The following is a 19,629-nucleotide window of genomic DNA, read 5'->3' on the forward strand; positions in this document are numbered from 1 at the left end:
TTGTTACAATCGTCATTCTCTGGGAAGATTTTCTGTGCAGTCGAATTAATAAAAGTTGTGTTAAAAATAGTAACATTTATTTCATTATACACATGTTACACCTCTATTGGATTTTCTACTACTAGAAATAATAAAATACAAATTCTTGTGTGACAATAGTAGTAAACTTGTATAAATAATAAAATAAATACATAAATATAAAATTTGATGTAATAGATATGAAATGATCAAATCCGTGGAGGAAGACCAACAGTTCGTAGAACGTTCTTTATGTGTGCTTCATAAACACCGAAGATATTTCTACTATCATCATAGATCGCTCGAATCCCTTCTTGAATAAGACTCTCTGACAATCCAGAGAAGTCTCCGTATGCATTTTTCCAAGAGACGTCACTATCAATGATGCTGTAAGTAAATATGTAATAGTAAACAAAATGATAGTAAATGATTTAGAAGAAATTATTTTAAACTGATAATCATTCATTGTGTAATGTTAAAAAAGAAAATAGTTTATTTTGTAAAGAAAATTTGTCATCAATTTAGCAAAACTGAATATCAACCCATTTCTAATTGTTTCGTAAATTTAGACTTTTACTTTGAAATAATTCCTTTTTTCACATTGTTTACATTGTTGGGTAAAATTATGTGATAATTCTGTTTAAAAAAATACTTGTTTGAAAAGATAAAAGTAAGTCAGATTTGTTTACATAATTTTAACTCATTTCCAAGATAATCCATTTGTAAACAGCATCTAAGTATATGCAGTAATGCGCAATCGACTCACACTTTAATATTACGATGATTGTACAATAAAGACAAACTTAAATAAAGTATTATCTGTGTTAGTTGAATAACTTGATTAATATCTTTATTCAGTACTATGATTAATATGAATAAAGATATTAATCCTATGAAACAAACACAATTGGACTAGTTTCTTCATTTACCTTTTGTCATTTGAACACACAAATCTAAATATTATTCATATATTGTGTGTAACTTATTTAGTCATCTTCTTATCTATTTATCAGACTGTACCTGTTGCAACCTCTATTGAACAACTGAGTACTTGAAAGGAAGAATGAAGTGAAATAGATGTTTGAACTTGATATAGGGATGATTTTAAGAGTAAACAAAGCGATAAAAAAGCCTAATAAATCATGAGATAATGATGAAGGAATTTTTATACTTGGAGAAAATAATAACTTTCTGAGAAGAAAGTAGTAATTTTCTCACGCAAATGCTACTTGCTAAATGTGGTAAACAAGATTGGAGGGTTCTGTAAATAGTATACGTATATTAACATGTATTTTTGAACGTGTCAACATCTAGTAGTAGCAATTCCTTGATCTATAAAGTGAATATTGTGCCAATGTGACGTGTGATAAAATTTAGTGCATAAGAATAAACTAGGTGAGGAAAAAGATCATAAGACACGTTTTTATTTTGAAAAATGTTGACTGAATGCAACACAACAGCCACAATGGATACTGGATATATAGTACTTTTCCTTTCAAGATGTGCTACTGTAAAACCTATAATGTCGAAAGCGGTCACATTGAATCTATATCAATATCTTCTTGCCACGACATATAACTTAGGAGATTAAAATTTTACTGGAAATACATAGTTGTTATGCAAAACACGTCGAGTCTATGTTACGATCTTTAAAATTAAGCTGTTTTTGTAGTCAACTGAATATGTCTGGAAACCGCAACTTACTCAAAATAATCAAATGAAATGAATAAAACAATCCAATCTTGAATCTCGTAGTTGATTGTAAAACCCATTTGAGTTCTATTGGTACTAACTGATGTCCGCAAGCTTCCATCGAATTTCTCACTAGTACGAACTGAAAAGTTATACTCCACCTTAAGTGAAAGAAAATCGAATTAAAATTAATAAATATAATGTTTGAATGTTTCTAGTATAAATCTTAAAACTACGTGGAAAACAACAATTTTATAACTATTTATTGAACGTAAGGAGCACATTGTAATATATTATAAGGTATTTTGTTATCTCTATCTACAGTAGAATGTCGTTTGTCTATGCGTCGATGATCAGCAATGTCAGTTATGCGTACACTGAAAAGTAAAAGAAAAGCAAACAAATCTACTAAACAAGAACAAAATTATTATTTTTCTTCATAAATAAGACAGTGCTGGAATTAGACACGTATATGTCAAGTGTTTTCTCATTTTCTCATTTTTTTTTGTTACTGTATATATGAACGGTATACACCCTCCATTCCAAAAGAAACCGAACTTTTGAAAACAAATAGTACCACTAGTGCCATCTGTTGTAATATTTTACCGGTAGATGGCGTAGTGCCTCATTGACAACTGGTATAAATGTCATGACATTTGGATGCACGGCAACAAAGTTATTGCGTTTCAACTGTCAGTGTGTTGTGTACATCGGTCGGAAAATGAGTTTCAAACAACGAGCTGCAATTGAGTTTTGTGTTAAACTGGGTAAAACTTTTAGTGAAACGCACCAAATGCTACAAAACGCATATGGTGATGAGTGTCTATCCTGTACGCAAGTTTACGAGTGGTTCAGGCGATTCAAATCGGGTAGAGAGACGCTGGATGATGACGAAAGATCAGGCCGTCCCAGAACCGGATTATCAGAAGAAAACATCGAAAAAGTGCGTGAATTCATCAAACATAACAAAAAAAAAAAAAAAAACGTCGGTGAAAGTTATTGAAATGGAATTAGGCATTCCTCAAACAACCGCATACCGCATTTTGACCGAAGTTTTGGGCCTTAAGAAGGTTAATTCGCGGTTTGTACCACACAAACTCACCGAAGACCAAAAAGTTGATCGAATTGCGCATTGCAAAGACATCGTTAAAAGTGCTCGGCAGGATCGAAACTTCTTGAAATCGATTGTAACTGGTGACGAGACGTGGTGTTTTGAATATGAGCCCGAAACAAAGCGGCAAAGTGCTGAATGGAGAGCGCCGGATGAAGGAACACCCAAAAAAAAGTCGCTTGGTGAAGTCAAAAGTTAGGGTGAGGCTGATTTGTTTTTACGATTCAAAAGGAATTATCCACAAAGAATTTGTTCAGTCCGGCCAGACAGTCACTGGAGAGTTTTACTTGGGCGTCATGAAGCGTTTGCTGGGAAGAATTCGTCGTATTCGGCCCAAATATCGCGAAATCGGCAGTTGGACTCTTTTGGACGATAATGCACCATCACATCGTTCGCGACTTGTAACTGAATTTTTGTCAAAAATCACATTATTCGGTTGCATCATCCGCCCTGTTCACCAGATCTCGCTCCGTGCGATTTTTATCTGTTCCCGAAACTGCATTTGGCGATGAAAGGAAAGTGGCACGCATCGATTGATGCCATTGAGAAGGCAAAGACCGCCGTCCTAAAGACCATTCCAATAAAGGACATGGAGAAGTCGTTTGACAACTTGTTGGAGCGTGCAAATATGTGTATCGATGCAGAAGGGGAATACATTGATTAATAAAAATGATTTGTTCCAAAATGTACATTGCTTTTCTGTTTTTTTTTTAAAAACGTTCGGTTTCTTTTGGAATGGAGGGTGTATTTAATACTGTACAGTAATTTCTTTATATAAACTATACTGTATATACTTTTATTTGGTTAATAATTAGATTCCCGGTGGGAAAAGTATAGAAGCTTTTTCAGGCCATTCTGAGTAAGGATCTCATGGGTTTTCTTCATTCACACCCGGAAAATGCCGAGATGGTACTTCGCATAATGATTCCAGCCCGCTTCCTTCGTTCCCTATTTCTTTCTTCCTCCCTAATTCCTCGGGCAGTGCGATCGCCGATGGACGCCATCTCTCATAAGTGGACTAACATAGCCATATATACCGAAAGTCCGGAAATCTAATTTTTAATCCTAATCCTAATCTTTGTTAAGTAAACGCTGGTTTGATTATCCACAAAAAATATTTGTCTACACAAACTTCGGTCCCAATTAATGCGAATAAATGACACCGGCAGCAAACGTCACTATGATCGAATAAGAAATAGAACATTCTTATTGAAAAGAAAAAATTGTATGGCTCTATACTGATTGAAGATATTAAAGATGAAACTATATTATAACTATGTCTTGAAACAGATGAGAGTTAACTTGTCTTTTTAAGTGCGTATAATCCCAAGTACAATCCAAGCAAGAATAAACTAGTACTGTCCTAGACGGTATACTAGTAGATGTAAAATTGAATATAGAATTATAGACACAGTATAAAATTAGCTCGTACTTATGTACATCAGAAGTTCAAATACTTATAACAAGCAATGGTATAATTTTTAGAAAAATATTTAGTCTTTTTCTATTATGTGATACAATTAATAATACTGCTATACCAATTAATCAACAAATTAATTAAGTACAACTTGCTTGTAAGAATAAAATTTTTGCAAAGAGTAGATTTCTTTACATTGCCCCAATACTGTGATTAGTATATTACATAGGTCTACACATGAATTCTCTCTTTCTCTCTCTCTCTTTGTATATATATATATATATATATATATATATATATATATATATATATATATATATATATAGTTTTATATAATTATTTGCAATCTTATATATAAAAGAGAACGTACAAATCCTTTGTTAGCTCATCACGCTAATACGACTGAACCAATTTCTTTCATTTTTGGGGGGTTATTAAGATTTGGACCCTAGATGGTTTTTATCATATCACTTTAATTTTCAATTACCAGTGTCTTGAGATAATTGACCATTCAAGTGTCCATAACGTACAAATCCTTTGTTAGCTCATCATAGCTAAATCTAACCGTATTTATATGCAACCCACATGACCGTGTCACTCGGCGGGTTAACATAAATGACAGGCGATATAATGTTAACATTTACTCCAATCTTCTATGGTTTTTATCATATCACTTGAAAGCGAAAAAGTAAAAATTATCTAAGTAACAAAGTTTATTGCGTTCCGGGGTGACCCCAGCGAAGCGGGGTGAACGCTGCTAGTGAATTATAAAATTAATATTAATTAGGTGAAGATTACAGACTGATAACATTTTTAGAAGTTAGAAAAGGGGACTAAATATTAGTATATAATTTTACCACGTATTTGTTTAACTACATTAATTTGTAACACGAGTTTAAACAAATCTGTGTAACGTGGGTTCCTGTCACCACGGCATGGCGCGTCCTCAGGTTGCGGATCGAGGAGAAGGCCTCTAGATATAGAGGTTAGCTGCGAATATACTGAATAAGCAGTCGCGGACAGACGACTAGGAGTGGTCCTCCAGCTTGGGGGTTTGGGTAAGGCTAACACCCTCATCCTGTAAAAAAGGTACTTGTTCAGAAACATTCACAAAAGCCTCGGACAAGGACTGATAACTTGGCACGACATCAGCAAAAGAAAATGGACATGAGATTTGGAACATGGAATATTACAAGTCTTTATAGGGCAGGCGCGTTAAAATCTGTAACGAGTGAGTTAGAGAAATACAGGATGGACTTAGTAGGAGTTCAGGAAGTTAGGTGGGAAGGAAATGGATCTGAAAATTCCGGAAATTTTACGTTCTTTTACGGGGAAGGAAATGAAAATCACCAGTTAGGAACAGGGTTTTTCGTTCACAAACGAATATTACCAGCAATTAAACGGATTGAATTTGTTACTGACAGACTTTCTTTTATTACTCTTAAGGGACGGTGGTGTGATATTATTGTTTTAAATGTACATGCTCCAACTGAAGATAAGGGTGACGATATAAAAGATAGTTTTTACGAAGAAGTGGAACGGATATTTGACCAACTCCCGCGATACCATATGAAGATTCTATTAGGGGATTTCAATGCGAAGGTAGGACGAGAGGATATTTTCAAACCGATTATAGGGAACGAAAGTTTGCATAAGGAAAGTAATGACAACGGTGTTAGACTCGTGAACTTTGCAACATCCAAAAACCTAATAGTGAAGAGTACAAAATTCCCACGTTCATAAATACACTTGGACATCACCAGACGGAAAAACACATAATCAAATTGATCACGTTTTAGTAGATAGAAGAAGACAATCTAGCATAATTGACGTCCGGTCGTTTAGAGGGGCTGATTGTGACACTGATCACTACCTGGTAGGAGCGATAATACGGGAGAGATTATCGTTGAATAAATGTAATACTCAATGTCCGAAAACAGAGAAATTTAATTTAAAGAAATTAGAAGAGAGCCAGGTAAGAGAGGAATACCAGATTGAAGTTTCGAATAGATTCTCGGTTTTAGAAGACTCGGAGTGCACTAGTGTTGAGGATACTTGGATTGAAATTAGAGATAGCATTAAAAGTTCAGCAATAGAAAAATTGGGACACGCGGAAATACGTAGGAACAAACCATGGTTCGACCAAGAATGCATTAAACTAGTAGAGAAGAGAAAACAGGCAAAATTACTGTGGCTACAAAATCCGAATGAAATAACTACACAAAATTTCGCAGATATCAGGCGGGAAACTTCCAAACCTTTTAGAACAAAGAAACGGGATTTTTTGAAAGCTAAAATTAAGGAACTTGAAGATAATAGTAAAAATAAAAATATTCGGGACATGTATAAGGGGATCAGCGAATTTAAGAAAGGCTATCAACCTCGTGCTTATATATTAAAGAAATCTGACGGAACAGTTCTCACTGATACGAATAGCCTCTTAAATAGATGGAAAGATTTCTTTGACGATTTGCTGAACACGCAGCCAAAAACTAATGTGCGTGGAGAAAAGGAGATACACATCGCAGAACCGTATATTCCAGAACCCAATCGAATAGAAGTGGAAGCCGCTATAAAGAAATTAAAGAAACACAAATCTCCGGGTGTAGATGAAATTCCGGCTGAGTTAATTTTAGCTGGAGGCGAAAAATTGTGGAACAAGATACACAAACTCATTCTCCTTATCTGGAACAAGGAAGAATTGCCACAAGAGTGGAAAGAGTCAATCATTGTTCCAATTCACAAGAAAGGCGACAAAACTGACTGTAATAATTATCGAGGCATTTCTCTTCTGTCAACATCCTATAAAATCCTTTCAAATATTCTGTTAGCAAGATTGACCCAATACGCAGATGAAATTATTGGAGATTATCAGTGCGGATTTAGACGAAATCGATCAACTATCGACCAAATATTTACCATTCGCCAAATACTCGAAAAGAAGTGGGAATTCAATACCCCGGTACATCAACTATTTATTGATTTTAGAAAGGCTTACGACTCGGTTAGGAGAGAAACATTATACAACGTTCTTACAGAGCTTGGAATACCGAGAAAGCTAATTAGATTAATTAAGATATGTTTAAGTGAATCGCAAAGTAAAGTCCGGGTAGGAAATTTTTTGTCCGCGAGCTTCCACGTCGAAAATGGCCTGAAACAAGGAGATGCGTTGTCGCCATTATTATTTAACTTTGTGCTGGAATACGCCATAAGGAAAATCAAAGATAGCAACCAGGGCCTAGAGTTGAACGGCATTCACCAGGTTATGGCATATGCTGATGATGTAAATTTAATAGGGGATGATAGGAGAACAGTAGAAATAAATGCAGAGATATTATTAAACGCTTGCAGGGACATGGGTTTAGAAATAAATGCAGAGAAAACTAAATACATGGAAGTGCGTCGGGACCGTAATACGGCAAATTGTGGAGGCGTTAAAATATTAAATAATACTTTTGATAAAGTGGATACTTTCAAATATTTAGGATCAATATTAACAGACGAAAATCATATTCACGAAGAAATTAAATGTAGACTAAAAGCAGGGAATTCGTGTTACTATTCGGTTCAAAATCTCTTGTCGTCGCGAGTTCTGTCGAGGAATTTGAAGCTTAAAATATATAAAACAATAATCATGCCTGTTGTTCTGTATGGTTGCGAAACATGGTCGCTTACTCTGAGGGAAGAGCATAGACTGAAAGTATTTGAGAACAGGATCCTGAGAAGAATATTCGGACCCAAGAGGAACGAGAATGGGGAATGGCGGAAGCTTCATAACGAGGAACTACATAGTTTATACGGTTTACCCAACATTGTTAGGGTCGTCAAGTCTAGGAGGCTTAGGTGGGCAGGTCATGTAGCTAGAATGGAAGAAAGTAGAAACGCTTTCAAAGTCTTGACTGGTAGACCCATAGGAAAACGACCATTAGGAAGACCTAGGCGCAGATGGGAGGACAATATTAAGATGGATCTCGCAGAGATAGGAATACAAAGTAGAAACTGGGTCCAATTAGCTAAGGATAGAAGTCAGTGAAGAGCTTTTGTGAACGCGGCACTGAACCTCCGGGTTCCATAAGCCATAGAGTTAGTTAGTTTAGTTAGTTAGTTTAAACAAATACTATGCATAAACGAAACATTCTTATTTATATCTTTCCTAGAATAATTAGTTATATATTATCAGTGAATTTACTTGTATATTTTCAGTGTATCTGAAATATAAATTAGTAACTATAATCAATCAAAACTATAGTGGTGAATTCAGACCTGTATTCAAGGTATTTTCTTCCTTCAATTCATGCTACGCCGACTGACTAAATGAAAAATGTGTATCATTACCATAATAGCCCTTGTCCATCTCGTTTTACAGGAATGGTGAGAAGTTCTAGATTTTAAATCTCTCCTTTGGAGCTTCGAATACACCCTTGGAGAGAAAAGTTTGAACTCAATAGTGTGAGGCTTCTTTTGCAACATATTGTGATGTTGAAAATAAAATAGTAATATTGCTGACCATCATCTTGTACTGTATATTACAGTTCAGTTCGTTTTTACAAGAATCTCAGCTCCTCGCAGCGTCTTCTCGGATCACAGACTTCAACTTGACAAACAAATGTATTTACATTCTCTTACTGCATTTATAAATACAACTCCACTATGACTCTATGTACTTTTTTAAAACTTCTATAACCTGTGTTATTTTGCTGCTTACGAAAAACATATCAATATAAGTCTCCTCTTATTTATCATTTACTTTATTAGAGTTAAATAAGATAAGATTTACTCATAAATGCAATCGGTCTACGTACAGCAACCAAATTTGTGATAATTCTTTATAGTTTCATTCATAACTAATATTAGCAATATTATCAGCTATACATGTACAATCTTAGTTTGAACTCGATAGAATTACTTTGTACTTTCTTATCTACTTTTAAATACTATGAAACACGCAATATGTTATTCTAGATCCAGAATAAGGAAAATTGTAATACATTTATGTGATAACGTTATCATCACATTTTTACATTTTTAAAACTATCAATATGAAAGCACGTGAAATCAAAATATTCTCTGTCAGTGATCATTATGAAAGTGCATACCACATACAGTTTTCCAAACTCCAATTAACCATTAGTAGGTACTAACCTCAGCTCTGGTGTACTCTAACATAAAACTCATGGAGATAACTTCATTGTCATGGAATGTTGTATAACTGACATCACTCTCCCTGGTAATGTTAGAAATGCCATTCAAGATGCCGTCCTCCAGTAAGAAATCAACTATTGCAGTCGAACTTTCTGCCTGTTTGAGAAATATAAAATTTAAGGGAAATAATCAGAGCTATAAAGAATGGCATAATCGGTATATCTAACCATTAGTAAGTTAATAAAGCCAAATGCGTCACTTTTCAAAGAACCATTTTAGAAATTCCTAGAAGCTACATCAACTGTTTTAGTGCATAATGATAGCTATGGCAAGTTGTGTCCTCCGTCTTACCTAACGGCTTATTAGTCACTGATTTCTCGCAGATAAGAATTTTCGCCATTTTAGACTAGATGAAAATTCCTATCTTGACTAATCTCCGCTCGCAGAAAATGTGATTAGAAAATTTCTGTACTAAAGGGAGAATTTATGTACTAGATTAATAATCATTTTTATTACTAAGTTGTGAAATAATAATAATTCGTTTTCCTTTAGCTGCCGGTGTTGAAATATTCCATACCGACCATAAGGAAATAATTCAAAGAAAGTAATCCTTAGAGACCTAGCAATAACTAAAAACAAGTAAACATACCATATTCATAAACTAGGAAACGCAACATTTTGATATATGAGTTGGTTAAAGCACAATTGGTGTAACTCCATTTTCCGTTAGGAATGTTTTTGCTTGCTCTTGTTTTCTCATTACGTAACCTAAACATTGCAGAGTTTCGTGTGTTTTCGGAGCGTTACCAACATATAAATACTATGTACTGCTATCATTCGTAACAAACAGTATATCTGTTGGTAACACAACGAAATCACACGAAACACTGTAATGTTTAGGACACGTAATGAGAAAACAAGAACAAACAAAAACATTCCTAACGGAATAAAAAAACATACATCAAATCACAGTTTAAAATTAATTACAGTTAGGGGACTATTACAGTTACACATATTAATAAAAGTTTTTTAACTGTACGTATAACATCAACCTACGTATAATGTAACAGTATCAACTTACATTAGAGCTTTCAGTCCGTTTGCTAATATCAATCAATATATTCTTTGGCAATAATAATAATATCCCCAACGGAATAAAATAAAATTGATTCCCACACCAGAATAAAGCTCCCGCCGCTATCATGTTTAACGGTAGGGCGTAAGCAGCTTAGAGCATACGCTTTATAGGCGTCCATCAGACTGACCTATTGTTCGAAACAAGGAAAGAGATGATTCACCAACCGTGGAATTCCCTTTCAGTCATTAGTGGTTCTTGTTTTGCGTTCTTGACACCGTCTTTTACTTGGCAAGAGTGATCAGATATTTTAAAATCTTAACCAGACAGTGGACGTTGAAATAACGCAGCTCTCGTGAAACTGTGATTGTAGAAATAGGTCGTTTCTTATGCTGATTGTGTTCTAAGGTCAGTAGCTCTACAGTTCTATAAAATATTCAATGTTTGGTGATTCCTCTCCCCGAAACTAGGTTTCCGCACACTATTCTTCTCCCATGATGATGTCACGATACGATTTCTGCATGCATCCAACACCTAGAATTCATTTCTCCCCATACGCCTAATACATTGCAAATCTTGAGCAACCTGTTTCAACTGACCTCGCACCTCTTAGAAAATTGCAAAGGTCTTACATTTTACACCCTAATCTCACCCATTGCACACTTGAATTCATACAATACCGCCTCACATACTACCAACTATCACTCAGCACAGCACCAACACAAGACAATCGTGGCACAAATCCTTTGTCTTAATAACTCACTAATATTATGTATTGCAGAATATTGTTTTCAACTGATCTCAAAAAGAGAAAGTAGGTAGTTCTTAATGCAACCTTCTTGTGTATATATATGGCCTAGATATATTAAAGAATAACTTCGACATAGGTTCATCGATTTTCATATTTTTTTCTTTTTGCAGATTGAAAGAGTGCCTTCCCAGTGGTCCGCTACAAATTTCTTAAAGCAAAATGCTCATAAGCAACCATATGTTCCTCAGTGTGATTACGGTTGCATAACAGAACAGGCGTTGTACTGCAAAGTTTAGAAGCATTCTCATGGTACATACACGGCTCTGTTTTCCGTAAAATTTTAGACAGCTGGTAAGGTATTTTTTTTTAAAAAGAAAATTTCTATAATTAATATTTACATTATTTTGACAGGCTATCTATGATTCATATTTTTCAAGATAACTTTGTTTCCTCATCTTGTGCCTAATTTTTCCTCTCTCTAAAGTTATTTTCCATCTCACTGTTTACGTCTAAGATGTAATTTATTACTAGCTTGGAATTAATACAATATCTAAAAGTATTAATAACTTAACTTTTGAATTTGTCTTTATTATCTTATGTTTCATTTAATTTTGAAATCGTGGAAACAATTTTACATGAATGGTACTTGTTCATTTCATGGTAAACACACGATGAATTTTAAAATACCATGCTAAGCATAAAGTATTAGCTTATTGATAATTTAACTATTTTTTAGTTTATACCTAAAATCTTACCTGCAACTGGAAGTGACCAAATCTTTTATTAATAGCAACAGAATCTCCGCACACCTTCAACTGACGAGAAAGTTCCTTTAGAAAATTATCTACGTATGTATTGTAATCAGAAAATGTTGGCAACGAGGCAATCCTAAAAATATTTTTAGAAAGTTGGTTTTGAATTGCATTCTTTTAAAAGAATTGCAGTTAACATTTTAGCATATCGTGTCATTGGATAAACATTTATAAGGCCAATATAACTTGAAAGTTTGATTGTGATTTACATTTGAAATCCCATTCTTGACTTTCTATATAGGAATGCAATTAACACCATGGAACGCTATAATCATTTCAACAAAATAGCTAATAATTTAATTAAGTGCAAACAGAAACAGGTTAAAGTACTAATTTCAAACTGAAATTTTGATTCAATTTTCTTCATAGTTCTTAAAATATGGAAAAATTGCATTCATTTGCTCTTTCGGGGTATTTCCCAATTTTAATTAATTTGTTTGGTTTTTATAACGTATTCTCAAAAATAAACAAAAATATAACAGTAAAATAAAGTTGTGAACTCAATACCGGTGAGTAAAATCTGGTACATTTTTGGTGTTATTTGTGTATAAAGATAAGAACTAAAATATAGTAGCGTTATACCTCTTTAGTTTTAACGAAAGTAAATCTATTATCACCCAAAGTTTATGTCTTTAATTGATTATTTGAGCAATAGTAGTGTTACAAGTATTTTAAGTCGTTGTTTTATACATTTGCTATTATGAATCGTTCTATTGCAATGACTGAAGTGTTTCTTACAAGTTAATAGAACGTATATACTATCTCGTAATCCAGTATGTTTTATATAATTTATGTCCTGCTGAAAATGTATTAGCAATGTGTCTAAGAGGTTTTTCTGATCGTCACTATCATTACAAAACTCCATAACCATTGACCTTTCATAGAATATTCCCATAAAGCCTAATTTTCCTATTAATTCACGAATGATTTTTCTGTTTTCATCAAAATAGATATGTAGGCTGCATAATATTCCTTTAATCAGTACTATACTCTACGTTAAAATAACAAATGAGTAATAAATAATCTTGGAATCCAGAAAATTGCTAATATACAAATTGCAAAATCTAGGAAAAAAATAAAACTCGAAAGCATTGCAAATAATATTGTTCAAACATTTACTTGCATTTGGAATAAATTTTAACATTTAATGGCTGATTTATGATATTAATATTAATAAGAGATAGGGTTTGAAAATGTTACACATTTAGACGTATTTTTGACCATATCTGAAGTAGAATATCAGAATTATCCCAGAAAGTATGTTTTAAATACATTCCATTAATGAAACATTGGCCTGTTACGGTTTATTTTGAAGTGAGATTTTGAACGTTTTTCTCAGAATCACTATGCCTATTTTATTTATTTATAACTGTGTACTACTTTTACACAGTATTGATAATGTTTTGAAATATGTGATAACTGATAAGTATATTTGTTTCCATTATAACACATTTTATTTTAGTCTTATTGGATTGCAGTATTACGACGATCATTTAAACTGGGTATCTAGCATACATAATAGTGTAAAAAGAACAAAGTACAAAAAGTTATACATATCACTGTATTTTGCAGTGTTTTCACAGTACACAATGGGAAGCAGTCACGATGTAATTTATTTCTACACTTTGCAACATTTAGCCTTATTCTGCTCACAGAATGCGCATTTTCCTTGCTTACCCGACATTAGATAATTATCAGACATTCCTAGAACTTTTCGGAAATGTACTTTCTGATTTTGGCATTGACAAATCGTTCAGTTTCTGATGAATTACCAGTAGATATAATGTAACTATCCTGGGAAACTAAAGATGGGCAATATTATTGTTGCTGCTGTTGTGCTATTTCCAATAAAACAATCAGTTTTCACTACTGAATAATTAGGACATTTGAAAAGAGATCCTACCATAATCTTTTTAGTTCTCAATCGAGATGTATATGAAGCAAGGAGTCGATCTAACAAAACAACACTTCAATGCATTCGGTGTACTTCTTAGGAACAAACCGAAATGTTTTGTATTCATTTCGCACATAGGTGCTTTTGAATGAAAATTACATTTGTGCTTATTTCTAGGCAGTTCACTGCTTCCTTCATATACTTGAGTTTGGTTAAGAGTGCTTGTTACAGATATTTCATCTAGTTTTCATCAATGTCCTTAATTACAAAGACGCATAATCACACGCATACATCTACTGGAATTTCCCATAATTAAACTCATCTTCACATATAAGATTTACTTGTTCCTCTGCAAAACTCCCTCTTCTTCAGGCATAATCAACATCTGATTACTAGCCACCTAAGACTGTTTACAAATAACTAACCGTCTCTTCTACTGTAAGAAACTACAACATCCAACAGACCCTTATGGATAAATCAGGATTACACATTACACCGATAAAGTATGAATATCAGTAAAACAGGTGCTGTTTCTTATTTTGAATTTAGACAGCCAGTTGCAAGTGGCATATGCCTGAAGAATGAAATACCCTAATCATGTGAAGACAATATAAGTTATGAAAATCATACTTTTGTAAAACTAACTGTGAAACTAAATATGCGTTCAATGCTGTCTTAAAAGTGGTAAAATCCAAATTCGTTTTGAGAAATTTCAGTGTATTGTCGAATTTGAATATTAGAAATAAAAGCACATTGATGACAAGCTTCTCTCAAGATGCACATATATTGTACTGTTCAATAAACCGACGGAGAAAAGAGAGCATTCGGAAAACCTTATGGCAAATAATATATTTGCATATATGCATTTACATATATATATATAAATGCAAATATCGTTATAGGTCAATGTTCCAAAAAATCGGAATGTTCTAAAAAGGAAAAAGGAGATCCAGTTAACCACAATGTAAATTAAAGACGGGAAAAGCACTTGTTTACACATTACTTTAAACTCACAAATATGTAAACTTCAAACTTCGTGAGAAAGCAAAAGTTGTCCATTTGAAGAAAATGGAAGAGATTACTTTTAAAAGTTCATCTCTCATTTTCAAATTTCATAAATTTTCAATAAATAAGAAGAAGGGATAGTTTTCAAGATAGCTGGCTTAACTGGTATATCCTAAACATATATATATATATATATATATATATATATATATATATATATATATATATATAGAGAGAGAGAGAGAGAGAGAGAGAGAGAGAGTTTTTTTAAAAAAAAGGATAAGAAAGTTACGTATTGATGAGCAAAAATATTCCAAATCGAACTTTGGCATGTAAAAGTTTTCTTAAATAATCGGATGGAATTGTACGCCACTCACATAATATTAGCTGTTAAAAATTCCCAATTTTTCAAATAGATAATATGCATTTTATAATTATATATATTTAAAGTATTTGATAGAAATGAAGCATATAGTGAAAAAGAATTGTCAAATTTTCATAGTTTAAAGAAAAAAATAAATGTATATCAGTTTTCTTGCGTACAACTACTTGATTTGCATACCATTATTCGTTACAGTTTATACCTTATAAATTCTTCTAACTTCCATTCACTCCATGTTATACTACATCAATTATAGAATGCGAGCATATTGACGTCTTTAGTTTAATCAAAATCATACTTTCACTTTTCCACATATTCTTCAAACTGAAGTGAAATCTAAGAGTATACTAAATTATCCTAAATCTAATTTGTTAATGCAGTCATTGTTCTAATTACCATACCTAATCTGAAGAATTTCAGATACTTCTCTTGCATTTCAATAAAACTTAACTAACCGACTTCCTACAACTTTTCGTATTTCTCTGCATTTATCAAAATTATGAGTTGCTCCCTCATGAAAAAAAATCATTAATTATTTATTCATGGTGTAGAAGATCCGAGCTCGATTCTCAGTGAGGATACATGAATGGATTTCAACGTTAAGCTATAAGTTTACTCCTTAAATAACTTAGTATTTAAAACTGACACTAATATGAAACAAACAAGAAAATAAAGCATATATATATATATATATATATATATATATATATATATATATATATATATATATATATATATATATATATATATATATATATATATATATATATATATATATGACCTTTAAGTCTTCGTTATTACAATAATACTTACTTATATTCATTGGCTTCAAGAGTTAAGTTTCTTGTAAGATATTGAACTGTCCAGGAACCACCAATGCAACTCAAAACCAGAAAAGTAACTATTCCAAATGTCGAATGCATCATGTAGTCTCAACTATAAATATAAAAAATACATATTTGATAATCTATTAGATCTTCCTTTATCAATAAACTTAAAAAGTTCGTAACTGAATTCTCTCTCTCTCTCTCTCTCTCTCTCTCTCTCTCTCTCTCTCTCTCATGTGTGTGTGTGTGTGTGTGTGTGTGTGTGTGTGTGTGTGTAATCACTCACTCTTACCGCGTCACTCATACCATTCCCGGGATTTTGGAAAAAAAAGTTCCGATTTCGGGAGATTTAAGGAGCCATATTTCAGGAACCGCAAGTCATAGAGAGATAATATTGGTGTTGATCAATACCTAAATAATTATAAACATTTTGGTGCCAATAGTAACCGGTAACCACGGCCAACTGGCTAGAGTTCCCCGGAGATTAGCCAAAAGAGTTCGGATTTCGGGAGATTTAAGGAACCATATCTCGGGAACCGTAAGTCATAGAGAGATGATATTTTGCGAAGTTTTTAATTTTCAGTCCTCCATTTTGTGCATCTGTCCTCGTAAACAACATATTGTAGAACATTTTAACACAACTTTAAACAAAACATGTGGAACAAATTTAGTACTCAAGGAAATTATAAATGGGTAGATATATTACACGAATTTTTAATGACTATAATAACAAAGTACATAGAACAATAGGTATAAAGCCTGTAGAAATTAATAAGAAATTTAAGTTCGTTCTGATAATGTTCTTGGAGCATTCTCAACTGGTTTTAAATATAGCAAACATATACGTGTTACATACAATACATACAAATTTCTTTAAAGTCTATTACAATTTCTATTTACGGAATGAGAATAACTGCGCAGTATGAATTAAGAAAATAACATTAAAATAAGTTTAATACGTTTTATTTGTAAAAATGACAGTAGTGTAACGATGAAGGAGAAAGAAATGTAATAGCTGCTACCTCTTAAGAATTGCTACTGCTTATTTTTTAACGTTTGCACTTAATCAGTTTTGTGTATTTTAAAGTTACATGAATATTGTCAGTTTTTACACAAAGGGAAACAGGACTCTTCTATACTCCTAATCCAAAACGATAGCATAGATTGGAATTTCCTGACAAAATTTTCTTACGGCAAAATTCGCTTTAAGTATTGCTTAAGGGATAAAGAATTTATATGAAAGCAATTAAGTTATGAATTGATAAAGAGATCACAAATCTCGCTCACATCATTAAAGCTCAAGTATTCCACATTTAATTAACTACTAGTATTTGAAACATAAATAGAAACGAAATGAACTCGACTCATTTTAGTCACGCCTTCATTTGCAATTAAGTGATGCTTTCAATCATTCTATGTGTATCAAAGGCTTTCACTCAAATAATTCTCTTTCAACGTATAGAGAGGTTATAATTGAGAACATGGATCGTTTAGCTAGCGGACGAGCGCTCAATTCTTGTGCGTAAAGTTCTAGGCTCGACCCCAGCTCGCGCCTACTGGGCTTTGGGATGAACCAAAACTTTGTGCTTGGGCTTTTCGTGGTTCTCCTACTTCCTTTCAGTTTCTTCATTTCACCATATCGCTCATTATCATCACTACAGTCAACCTTAACTTCGGTGTATAATTGTGATAAGTTAAACTCATAAAAATGGTTGAAATTCTTTAGCAAAGTATGGAACCAATTAGCCAAATTTTGTAAACTAAATTGATATTCATATTCATTACATAAATATTATATGAGTGATATATATATATATATATATATATATATATATATATATATATATATATATATATATAAAAGGGTGAACATTACTTACAAACTTTAAATGTTGCGATGCTTTGTGTATTTGAATCTAACTGTAGACTCAGTAAATTCTTTGAGCTTCTTGAGAACTGTAATTTCCTACACAAATTATTCTCCTTTTAAAGCTAGTTTATCGCCAAAAATCTCTAACGATCTTCCAGGCGTGGGAAGTGGACAAAAAAAATAGACTTTCACTATTTAAACAAATGCTTTAACATGGACCCTAAACACTCATCTTCACTTCTCTTAATTTGCGTCACACTTTCTTCTTAAAACCTTAAAAAAAAAATGCGAACAATGAACTGATAAAATAGTTTGTATAAAACACGCGCTGATTTAATTACTGTGAAAACAATGAAAAAATTAGCAGTTTGGATCCGTTTAAAAAGTCAATCACTTAATTTTGAAGTGTTTATCTGTGGAAATTCCTTGTGAGAAATAAGGCGCACTTAACTACGAAACAAATGTAAATAAACAAGGCACTGTAGTACTCAATGAACCCACTTGTTGGGACATGTGGACACGTAGATTTGTATTACGCAGCAACAATTTTATCAGTGCAAATCATTAATAAGTAAAACAAACCAGTGACGTAGCTCCATTTTCCTAGTATCTTTTTTTTTCTTTGGATGAGAAAATGCATCTTTCAAGGATCTCAAACAGCTGATAAACACTTGGAATTAGATCTACCTTTATCATATTTTCATACTATTCATCGTAATCTAAAATCTTAAGGCGCTTCAATTTACTTTTTACTTTGTTTACTGAATTTTGTGGCGCACATAACACATGCAACAGCAAATAACAAAATGAAAATAATTTAGGAGTAATTTTATGAGGAAAGTTCGATCAAGATCGGTCGTATACCCCTTCCCCACCGCCTCCCTAAGTTCTACTGTCAAAGTGAAATGATAAAAACCATCACAGGCCCGAACTTCATTTATGTTGAAAGTTTGATCGAGATCGGTCTGGTGGTTCAAGAGCTTTAAAGTCACAATCAATTTTCTATAATAGATTAATTACCAGGTATTCGTCTGAAATTCAATGTATTCCTCATACACTTGTCCAGAAATTTTCTGTAAAAAAATATTGTAATAATAACGTTTATACTGTGTATTTGTTGATTTGGACATTGGAATACCGAAATTGGCTCAATTTTCACCAGGTTCTGGCATTTTGTGTAATTTTTCAAATATTAAAAAATTTGCCAAATAGCGATCTTATGTGCAGTAACTTGCTATTACAACAATTTGTATAGAGAAACTTGCTTTCTTTCTTCGTCTAAGATATCTCATTTTTTGTTTTTTCTTAATGAAAACACATTTAGTAGGCAAACGAAAATATTGAGTGTGTTTCTGAGATGAAATTTACAGAATCTAAATATTTCGGTTAGGTGGTATTGCGACGAATTAACATGTAACAAGTCAGTTGTAATTCTAACTAATACGTGTTGTTTTTAATCTGGACAGCAGCGTCATTTGCTACGCGATATACGAGCCATTCCATAGAAGATAATCGTAACTACCACCTCCGGTGAAATTGAATTATTAAGTTGAGCTAATTGGGATTAGACCACGGAAGTATGTTAGATGTTTTAAGTTCATAAATGTAGGTCTACCTGCAGATAGCAGGAGAA

The 19,629-nt window shown here is 32.9% G+C and overlaps 1 protein-coding gene across 1 annotated transcript; it reads right to left on the reverse strand.

Moving 5' to 3' along the window:
* Positions 1-227: 227 nt before the first annotated feature.
* Positions 228-14,288, reverse strand: LOC145692416 (uncharacterized). Its single transcript, XM_081767722.1, has 5 exons — positions 14,254-14,288; positions 11,962-12,094; positions 9,381-9,536; positions 1,723-1,871; positions 228-405 (listed from the first exon to the last, which is right to left on the reverse strand). The coding sequence occupies exons 1-5, from the start codon at positions 14,286-14,288 to the stop codon at positions 228-230; spliced, it is 651 nt and encodes a 216-aa protein (XP_081623848.1).
* Between the last annotated feature and the right edge of the window lie 5,341 nt (positions 14,289-19,629).

Source organism: Thermobia domestica, chromosome 8 (assembly GCF_964235325.1).
Source record: "Thermobia domestica chromosome 8, izTheDome1.hap1.1, whole genome shotgun sequence".
In the NCBI taxonomy this organism is placed as follows: Eukaryota; Metazoa; Arthropoda; class Insecta; order Zygentoma; family Lepismatidae; genus Thermobia; species Thermobia domestica.

Coding starts and splice junctions, on each gene's coding strand:
- LOC145692416 (XM_081767722.1), bottom strand. CDS start 14,288: ATGCCTGAAGAAGAGGGAGTTTTGCAGAGGAACAA. Junction 12,095..14,253: donor GGAGTTTTGCAGAGGAACAA/GTAAATCTTATA, acceptor AAATATTTTTAG/GATTGCCTCGTTGCCAACAT. Junction 1,872..9,380: donor TAGAGTACACCAGAGCTGAG/GTTAGTACCTAC, acceptor CTTTCACTTAAG/GTGGAGTATAACTTTTCAGT.